Source organism: Mesoplodon bidens, assembly GCF_964165515.1.
Source record: "Mesoplodon bidens genome assembly, chromosome: 15".
NCBI classification, from domain to species: domain Eukaryota; kingdom Metazoa; phylum Chordata; class Mammalia; order Artiodactyla; family Ziphiidae; genus Mesoplodon; species Mesoplodon bidens.
The window spans coordinates 44,448,568-44,458,609 of NC_138171.1; the positions used below are offsets into that span (position 1 = coordinate 44,448,568).

At 49.9% G+C, this 10,042-nt stretch overlaps 1 protein-coding gene across 3 annotated transcripts; it reads left to right on the forward strand.

Moving 5' to 3' along the window:
* Nucleotides 1-1,675: 1,675 nt before the first annotated feature.
* ZNF688 (zinc finger protein 688) lies at nt 1,676-5,367 on the forward strand. 3 transcript variants are annotated; one of them, XM_081255817.1, is made up of 4 exons: nt 1,676-1,916; nt 2,136-2,694; nt 3,007-3,120; nt 4,225-5,365. In XM_081255817.1, exons 2-4 carry the CDS (start codon nt 2,229-2,231, stop codon nt 4,743-4,745), a joined length of 1,101 nt encoding a protein of 366 aa, XP_081111943.1. In that variant the 5' UTR covers nt 1,676-1,916; nt 2,136-2,228; the 3' UTR covers nt 4,746-5,365. The 3 variants fall into 3 exon arrangements, with proteins under 3 accessions (XP_081111943.1, XP_081111942.1, XP_081111944.1); XM_081255816.1 differs by lacking the exon at nt 1,676-1,916 and having other exon boundaries at nt 2,076-2,694; XM_081255818.1 differs by lacking the exons at nt 1,676-1,916; nt 3,007-3,120 and having other exon boundaries at nt 2,225-2,694; nt 4,225-5,367.
* The last annotated feature ends 4,675 nt before the right edge of the window (nt 5,368-10,042 follow it).

Genomic DNA, 10,042 nt, shown 5'->3' on the forward strand with positions numbered 1-10,042 from the left:
AGAAAAGAAGTATAATAATAGCATATATAGGAAATGTTATTTACAATAATTTATTGCAATGGGCTTCCCTTGTGGCGCAGTGGTTAAGAATCCGCCTGCCAATGCAGGGAACACGGGTTCGAGCCCTGGTCTGGGAAGATTCCCACATGCCGCGGAGTAACTAAGCCTGTGTGCCACAACTACTGAAACTGTGCTCTAGAGCCTGCGAGCCACAACTACTGAGCCCACGTGCCACAACTACTGAAGCCCGCGCGCCTAGAGCCCGTGCTCTGCAACAAAAGCAGCCACTGCAATGAGAAGCCCACGCACCGCAATGAAGAGTAGCACCTGCTTGCCACAACTAGAGAAAGCCCGCATGCAGCAACAAAGACCCAACACAGCCATAAATAAATAAATAAATAAATAAATATTTTATTGCATTAAGTATGTTGGGAAAAGAGGTCAAGGGAATGGGGCTAGAAATTAAGTATCAAGTATCATAGCAGGATGCCCATAGTGTCTAAAATGAGTATACCAAGAAAAAGCAAATTTTTAAAAAAAGTGTATTTTTAAATGAAAGCTCCAGAAGAAATGGCTAAGAGTGAAGTGTATTGAATCAGTTTAGGAAGATGAAAAATTTCCGGAATGGATGGTGGTGATGGTTGCATAACACTGTGAATGTACTTAATACCACTGAACTTAAAAATGGTTAAAATATTTTTTAAAAGAGATTAAAATAACTTTTATGTTATGTATATTTTATCACAATTTTTAAGAAAAGGGGGCTTCCCTGGTGGCGCAGTGGTTGAGTCCGCCTGCCGATGCAGGGGACACGGGTTCGTGCCCCGGTCCGGGAAGATCCCACATGCCGCGGAGCGGCTCGGCCCGTGAGCCATGGGCGCTGGGCCTGCGCGTCCGGAGCCTGTGCTCCGCAACGGGAGAGGCCACAACAGTGAGAGGCCCGCGTACCGCAAAAAAAAAAGAAAAGGAATGATGTTCAGATACACATTACAACATGGATGAACCTTGGAAACATTATGTTAAGTGAAATAAGCCAAACACAAAAAGAGGAATAACTGTATGATTGATTCCACTTTTATGAGGTACCAAGAATAGTAAATTCCAAGAGAAAATGTAGATTGGAAGTTACCAGGGGTGGGGAGGGGGCTGGGGGTTGGGGTGGGGGGGGGAGGAAAGGAATGGGGAAGGACTGTTTAACGGGTTCCAGGTTTTCTTTTGTGAGGATGAAAATCATGTTTTGGAAAATGACACTGGTGATGGTCGCACAACATTGTGAATGTAATTAATGCTACTGAATTGAAAACTTAAAAATGGTTAAAATTTTGCCATATATCACAATAACAAAGTATGTATTGATTGGAAAGGAAACATTCAGGAAACATTGTCCTACATCTTGTTTTGGGTGATAGCGTACATTTGTCAAAGCTCGACGGATTTCACACGGAAGATCCGTGCATTTTACTGTATGTACAACATAATTAAAGCTAATAAAAAGTTTAAAGTAGTTGCCTCTAGGGAACATGGGGAATGGGTAGGGAGGCTGCCTTTTTCATTACAAACCTTTTGTATTACTTTTTAAAAACCACGTACGTTAATTATTTTGGAAAAACTTAAACAGTAATTTAAAACTTCTCCACTCCAATTCCAGCCTCACCAAGCACCTTCCTTCGCCGGCGGCTCCAGTCCAGAAAATGAGCGAGCGGAACAGCCGGTGCAAGGAGTCGGGTCCGCTCCGCAGCTGTGCACCCGAGTGTAAACGTGTACCTGATCTCTACCTCGGCTGCCCCCAGGGTTTGGCCAGGTGTGTGCATCTTCCCGCAGGGGCCAGAGACCGGCTTGCGGATCCCGCTGCCGGGAGGCGCAGAGGCAGGCCATCGAGTTCGAAGTCCCGAGCTCCACAAACGCCGAGATCGTTGGTGAGTTCCAGATCCCGCCTACAGAGACTTCCGGGCGAAAACGCCCCGCCAGTCCCGCCTCGCGGCACAGCCGCTTCCTGCTGTCGCGGCCAATCACCGGCGTGCAACGCGGCCTGCGGGAGTGCTGGAAGCCGCGGGACGTCCATCTTTCTTGATGGCAGGAAAGCTCCCCTAGACTCCCACCCGTTAAAACTCACCTGCACGGCCATTGTATTTAAGGGCAAGTGGACAATGAGAAGCCAGACCGGCGCCATCTTTGATACGGTCAAGGGACGGCGCCCTTAAGAGCAGCCAGTAACAACTGAAGCCCGGATGTCGCCATATTTTCTGAAGGCACCTTACGTGGGGCGGGGGGGTGGGGGGTGGTCCCTTAACCCGGAAGTGACTAAACGCCGAGGGTGTTTATTTGTCCCCATCAGAATCCCGAATCCCAAACAGCCAGCCCTGCTACTTCGGTTCCCTCGGCTGAGTTCGGAGGCCAAGACTGGGCGGGGCCCCGGGCTCGGGAGCCCTTCCTGTGAACGACGAGTGCTGAGGCCAGACGAGGGGAGCATGCGGCCGCTGCTCCGGGCTGGAGGCTCCATGGCGCCGCCCTCGGCCCCGCTCCTGGTGCTGAGACCGGGGGAGACTGCACCTGGTTGCAAGAAGCCTACGGCCGTGAGCTTCGCGGATGTGGCCGTGTACTTCTCCCCGGAGGAGTGGGGGTGTCTGCGGTCCGCGCAGAGGGCCCTGTACCGGGACGTGATGCGGGAGACCTACGGCCACCTGGACGCGCTCGGTGAGGCCCCGGGTCAGAGTCCGCCTGCTCCTTCACTGGGGTTCACAGGGGAGATGACATAAGGACCCAGAGGATTGTGAGGCCTAATCCCGCACTATTCCACCAAGGACACCAGCCACCTCCCATCCCCAGCGCTTAAGGTACCCTCTCGGGAGTCCTTCCATCTCGCATCCGCTTCCTTCAGGCAGGAGTACTGCAGACGCTGTCCAGGTTGAGCCTAAATTCTGAGGAGGTGACCTCACCCTGACAGGGGGATGCCATCTTCCCAGGGCAGCCTCTCAGGCCAGCACTGTGATCCCTGTTCTCTCCCAGGATTCCCAGGCCCCAAACCAGCCCTCATCTCTTGGATGGAACAGGAGAGTGAGGCTTGGAGCCCCGCCGCCCAGGATCCTGAGGAGGGGGAAAGCCTGGGAGGAGCTCTGAGAGGTGAGGGATGGTCCCAAGTTTCCTCCAACCCCAGTATTCCAGGGCTTCCTGTCTAGCAGTGTTTTCTTTCAGATCGCCACCTCCAGCATCCCTAAAGGAATGAAAGAGTCAACAGATGTTGGATACGGGAGAAGGAAAAGAGGCAGACCTGATACAAATTTTTCAAAATTTGGTACAGTAGTCAAGTTGAGACCAGAGTAAGATAATCAGGAGCCTAAGTCTGAGACTCCCTCTGGTAGAAGCGTTGTTCATTCTCCCCTTTTCAGGAACAACTAAAATCCCCTAAGAATGAAAGCAGCTTCAGGTCTGCCTTTCACATTCTCAAACACGGCAAAGCAGTAATTGGCCAGTAATTGACAACTTGGTTCTTCTCCTTTCACCATCCCTCAGCAGAGTGATCTTGAGCAAATACCTTTACTCCTCTGTAAATGTCTTAACCCTGCAAAAAATTGAGAAACCACAATAATAATAGCTACTGCTTATTTATTTATTTAGGCTGCATTGGGTTTTAATTGCTGCGCGCGGGCTTTCTCTAGTTGCAGCCAGCGGGGGCTACTTTTCCTTGCGGTGCGTGGGCTTCTCATTGCTGTGGCTTCTCTTGTTGCGGAGCAGGGGCTCTAGGTGTGCGGGGTTCAGTAGCTGGGCCACGTGGGCTCAGTAGTTGCGGCGTGCGGGCTCTAGAGCGCAGGCTTGGTAGTTGTAGTGCACAGGCTTAGTTGCTCCGGCATGTGGGATCTTCCCGGACCAGGGATGGAACCCGTGTCCCCTGCATTGACAGGCGGATTCTTAACCACTGCGCCACCAGGGAACTCCTGCTATTGCTTACTGAGCATTTACTAAGTACTTAAGATGCTTTTACTCATTTAATCCTCCCAACAAACTTGTGAACTAAAGAAACCATTATGATTCCCATTTGACACATGAGGAAGCAAGGCCCAGATAAGTCACTCTTAAGAGATTTGAACCCTGTTTACCATCCTTTAGAGCCTGTGTGTTAATCACTGGGCAGTACTTTTCTGGCACTTCCTTAAGTAAAAGCATCCTATAACCTGAAATGATATAAGCGAATGTGTTTTAAAATGTAACTTGATTCCTGTTTCCTAGGAGATGCCCCAAACAAAAAGGAAGAGGAACCCGAGACAGGGCCAGGAGCCAAAGGATCCCAAAAGACTCCTAGGAAGGAGAGGCCTGAAGAGCTGGTTAAAAACAACCTTGACTCAACCATCAGCAAAACCTCGGCAAGTGCAGAGCCACCCAGGAAAGCTGCCTGTGACCAGAGCGCAGGTGTGCAGCCCCCGATCCTGGTGCCCAGCGTAGATGCTCAGGCCAGCCAGCGGCGCCACGTGTGTGCAGACTGCGGCCGCCGCTTCACCTATCCCTCGCTGCTGGTCAGCCACCGGCGCATGCATTCGGGTGAGCGGCCCTTCCCCTGCCCCGAGTGTGGCATGCGTTTCAAGAGGAAGTTTGCCGTGGAAGCGCACCAGTGGATCCACCGCTCCTGCTCTGGGGGCCGGCGGGGCCGGAGGCCTGGAATCCGGGCTGTGCCTCGGGCCCCAGTCCGAGGTGACCGGGACCCGCCGGTGCTGTTCCGGCACTACCCAGACATCTTTAAAGAGTGCGGGTGAGCAGCTCTCATTGGCTGGGCTTGAGCCTGACCTCAGCGCTAAGGACAAACTGGGCCCTGAGGGAGGCTCCTGAGTCAGGGATTTGGGACCCAAAATTCATCCCTTGGTTTTCCCTCAAGGATCCCTCGAGTTTCCAAACTTGTAAAAATAAAAGTGCCTGTAAAGATTTAAAGAGATTAAACTTGACACCTCCTCTCCCTAGTTTTTCTAAAAAAATGAAGAGAGTGAGATGCTGGACTTTTCTCAAAGTGTTATCTCAGTAGCAGGTACAACCAAGATCATGTGCAAACAGTGTCTCCAAAAAAAATCCCCACTGCTTATCTGCAGCAGAGGTAAATGCTATGGGGGACTAAGGCCGAGGAGGAGGCCTTAGATGTAGGGCATGGTCTAGCCCCGGGTAAATGACACCAACAGGAGGCTCAGGCAGTGAAGTGGGTGGAAAGAATACAGAAGCACCGGGTGCAGACCTAGTCTCTGCAACTTGCCCCCAAGGCGTAGCTGGTAAGTCACATGCTTTCCCTGAGCCTCAGCTCCTTCATCTGTAAAATGAGGATCAATAATATCTACCTCAAAGGGTTAGTGTGAAGACTGAAATTGTAACAAGATAATCTGTATGACACAGTAAATGTGCAATAAACATTTGTTGAAACACAATTGAAAATGATAGTCGATATTTTACACTTCAGACCATGAAAAGAAGTCTGCTAAGGAGGCAGGGATGGATAGCAACAGCTGTGTTTCACAGATGAGTAAACTGAGGATCAAAGTTTCACCACTACAAAGCAGCAAAGCTGGAAACTGGCACTGTGCCCACACATTATCTACCTCTTCTATGAGCAGTCAGATCTGGGCAGAACAGGGGTTGGGCTCAGGTGAGGGTGAAGTGAGGGAGCCAGTCTCTCCTGTCTGGGGGAGTCTCAACAGGAAAATGAGAGCCCCGCCACGGCCAGAGACCTTTGGCAGTCAACATTCAGTGACCATATATTGAGTGGCTTCTGTTGGAGAGAATGCCAGGTGATAAGGGAATCCCAAGATGAGGAAGGCTAATTTCCTTTATTCAGCAAACACCGTCTGAAGACTCTGGGGTTTTGTGCAGGGCACCAGGGACACACTGACTCAAGTCCAGTGTTCAAGACAGTGATTTGGGCTGTGATGGAGGAAGTCCAGAGGCACCACTTAACCCATCCTGGTTGGTGACATGCCAGGAAGTTTGGCTTGGAGAAGGAGGTGGTTGTGCTTCCCATAGCATTAAGAGGAATTGGTATGTAGTGAGATTTTCAGGCAGAGGAAGCAGCGAAGGAGCCTTATTTCCTAAAAAGGATATAAAAGGGACACAGCATGGAGTAAACGTTAAGGGCATGGGTTCTGGAGTCAGACTGTCTGGGTTCAGATCCTGACTCAATTGCTTTATAGTCGTGGGCAAATCACTTCTTGCTCCAAGTTACCTCTCTCTGCCTTAGTTTCTTCATCTATAAAACCCGGATATTAATAGCACCTACCTCATAAGACTGACATAACGATTAAATGAGATAACACAGAAGATAACAGAATGGTGCCTTGCATATTAGTGTTTAATAAACATTGGTTATTGTTATTATTCAAATACAACACAAAATAATATGTGAGGAGGACCAAGAGGAGACCGAGGAAGGTTTTCTGGAGGAGGTGGTTCAAACTAGCCTTGAAGGATGAGAAAGATTTCAGCCAGGATGGGCATGTATAGGGAATGGTTGGCAGTTCCACTTTATTGAAACATAAAGATTGAAAGTAAAGAATAATGGATGACAGATGCAGCCAGAGAAGTGGGACCAATCTGGGAGGACCAAAGATCCCAGCGGGGTCCTTGAAGTTCACCCTGTAGGCACTGAGGAGCCATAGAAAATCCCCGAGCAGTAGTAAGGCTGTTTGACAGGTCCCATCAGATGTCTTTGCTGGGACTTCCCTGGTGGTCCAGTGGTTAAGAATCCATCTTGCAATGTAGGGGACACCGGTTTGATCCCTGGCCAGGGAACTAAGCTCCTGAGTGCTGTGGGGCAACTAAGCCCACGCGCCACAACTAGAGAGCCTGTGTACCACAAGGAAGAGCCTGCGTGCCGCAACTAAGACCCAATGAAGCCAATAAGTAAATATTTAAAAAAAGAAAGATTCTTAAAAAAAAAAAGATGTCTTTGTCAAACAGTGTGGAGTGTGTTCCGTGGGAAGAGCCTGGACATGAGAGATCTGTTTGGCGTTTGCCTCCAGGTAGAAGCGATCAGGAGTGGGACAAAGCTAGAAAGCAAGATTCTTTCTTGCAGTTGCTCTTGTTTGCTGACCTTGGAATTGGGAAGAAAGGTACTCCTGAGAGGCTTCTGCCATAGAATTTGTATGGCTCAGTGAATGAACAACATGAGCTGTGAACAGGTAGGTAAGCAAGGGCCCTGGGCACTGGGCAAGGGGCAATCAGGAGTGGGAGGGTGTGATGGTCCAGGGGTGACCAGTGCTGGAGGGGGCGGGTCAAAGAGGAGGGGGAGCTGGACAGTGGAGGAGCCACCAAGGAGGGGGGAGCAGAACCAGGCACAGTGTGTCAAGCAGAGCTGTCTCAGCACAGGGCAAGTGCTGTCTGCTCTTTCTCGTTTATCCAGTTAACAAATACCTACAGGGGCTTCCCTGGTGGCGCAGTGGTTAAGAATCCGCCTGCCAATGCAGGGGACACGGGTTCCATCCTGGTTCAGGAAGATCCCACATGCCGTGGAGCAACTAAGCCCGTGCGCCACAACTACTGAAGCTGGTGTGCCCTAGAGCCCGTGCACCGCAGCTACTGAACCTACATGCTGCAACTACTGAAGCCCGCGTGCCTAGAGCCCGTGCTCCGCGACGAAGAGTAGCCCCTGCTCACCACAACTAGAGAAAGCCCACACCCAGCAACGAAGACCCAACGCAGCCAAAAAAAAAAAGAAAAAAGAAAAACCAACCAAACAAACAAAACAACAACAACAAAAAAATATCTACTAAGCATTTACCATGTACTAGGTACTATTCTAAGTGCCAAGGTATAGCAAGGAAAACAGACATAGGCATCCTCTTGGACTTTACATTCGGGTAGGGTGGGGAGAGACAAGTGATAAGCCAGTACATAAATAAGACAAGGTACTGTAATTGCAAATAACAAGCACTACAAAGGAACTAAAACAGAGGACATACTGGAAGTGCCTGTTGCGGGGGGATACCTAGGTCGGGCCTTGGTGAGGAGACGCTTGAGCTGAGACCCAAAGGATGAGAAGGAACCAAAGGGCCACTCAGCGTGGCCAGAAAAAAAAAAAAAAAAGCCAAGGGGAACCCGGTAGGGTCACAGGATGTGGGAGTGGGGGAGGGCAAGGTTTCAGAGGCGGGGGTGGGTGAGTGCCGGGGCAGGGGGGCTGCTGGGGGCAGGGTGTGGGAGAGAGGGGTTTCTAAACGGACCAGCAAGTGCCAAGTTCTGAGGTAGGGATGAGTTTGGGTGAGGTGCCGAAAATGAGTTTGGAGGCAGGGGAAGGAGGGTGGGGAGTGGGAAAGGGGCAGGTCACAGAGCTCTTGCTTGCCATGATGCGAAGTTTGGATCTGATTCTAAATATACTGGGAAGCCACTGGATCGTTTCTGTTTTTGTTTTGTGGTAAAATATATGTAACAAAATTTACCATTTTAAATATTTTTAAGTGTACAGTTTAGTGGCATTAACATTGCCCAACACTGCTCAACATTCACGATGTTGGGCAACCATCACCCCTGTCCCTCTCCAGAACTTTTTCATCTTCCCCAACTGAAACTCTGTACCCCTTAAACAATAATGCTCTATTCCCCCTTCCCCCAGCAACCACCATTCTACTTTCTGTCTTTGTGAATTTGACTATTTTAGGAACCTCATATAAACCACTCGGGGCTTTTAAGCAGAGTGTCAAGGGTCAAGGTAATCCGGTTTGCATTTTAAAAACCCACTCTGGGCTTCCCTGGTGGCGCAGCGGTTGAGAGTCCGCCTGCCAATGCAGGGGACGCGGGTTCGTGCCCCGGTCCGGGCGGATCCCACATGCCGCGGAGCAGCTGGGCCCGTGAGCTATGGCCGCTGAGCCTGCGCGTCCGGAGCCTGTGCTCCGCAACGGGAGAGGCCACAACAGTGAGGCCCGCGTACCGCAAACAAAACAAAACAAAACAAAACAAAAGCACTTAGAGTCTGGCATGCAGTAAGTGATCGATCAAGATAAGCTAATATTATTAATGTCTTAGTCACATCACAGAACCAACTGCAGCTCTTGCATAGTCGGCCAGTGTTCTGTTAGGGGAGCTTGGAAATGGAAGCACATTCAGATGGAGCATGAAAGCAAACGAGTCCTGTCATCCAGTAACTCATCTAACTTTTTTCTTTTTTTTAACATTTTTTTTTGGCTACGCCCAACAGCATGTGGAACTTCCCCAACCAGGAATTGAACCTGTGCCCCCTGAATTGGAAGGTGAAGTCTTAACCACTGGACCATGAGGGAAGTCCCTAACCTTTTTTTTTTTAAATAAGTTTATTTTTAAATTTTTATTTAGTTTTGGCTGCATTGGGTCTTCGTTGCTGTGCGCGGGTTTTTCTCTAGTTGTGGCGAGCTGGGGCTACGCTTCGTTGCGGTATGCGGGCTTCTCATTGTCGTGGCTTCTCTTGTTGCAGAGCACAGGCTCCAGGCACCCGGGCTTCAGTAGTTGTGGCACGTGGGCTCGAAAGTTGTGGCTCGTGGGCTCTAGAGCGCAGGCTCAGTAGTTGTGGCACACGGGCTTAGTTGCTCCGCGGCATGTGGGATCTTCCCGGACCAGGGATCGAACCCGTGTTCCCTGCATTGGCAGGTGGATTCTTAAGCACTGCACCACCAGGGAAGTCCCTCGTCTAACTTTTTATACTACAATAATGACTTAATAACGAGAATCCAGTTTGTTTCACAATGTCAGCAGGGGCCAGTAAATTTGAAGCGTTCATGTTACTTTTCTGGGAGCCTGGAGGAGGCAGCGCCAGGAGGCAGTGGAAAGGCTCGCATTAGGAGTCTGAAAACCCCGAGTCACTAATGGGCTGCCTGACCTTGGGTCATAACTGGGTTTCAGTTCCCTTCTGTAAAATGACTGAACTCTAAGGGACTGAGAGGCATTCGGCCCAGTGTCCTCAGTGAGAGCTAGTAAATGTGTGGAAGTACTATAGACAAACAGACTGACTATAAGGCACAATCACTGTAGGGATATTTAAGAAACTATTAGAGGAATGGTGGGGGGCTGGGGGAGAGGACATTCACTGAATATTCTTATGTACCTTGTAAAT

What these genes read in the sequence shown, in the direction of transcription:
- ZNF688 (XM_081255817.1), top strand. Translation starts at nt 2,229, where the DNA reads ATGTCGCCATATTTTCTGAAGGCACCTTACGTGGGGCGGGGGGGTGGG. An exon ending in CGGCCACCTGGACGCGCTCG is followed by an intron (nt 2,695 to 3,006) that starts GTGAGGCCCCGG and finishes GTTCTCTCCCAG; the next exon opens with GATTCCCAGGCCCCAAACCA. An exon ending in CCTGGGAGGAGCTCTGAGAG is followed by an intron (nt 3,121 to 4,224) that starts GTGAGGGATGGT and finishes CCTGTTTCCTAG; the next exon opens with GAGATGCCCCAAACAAAAAG.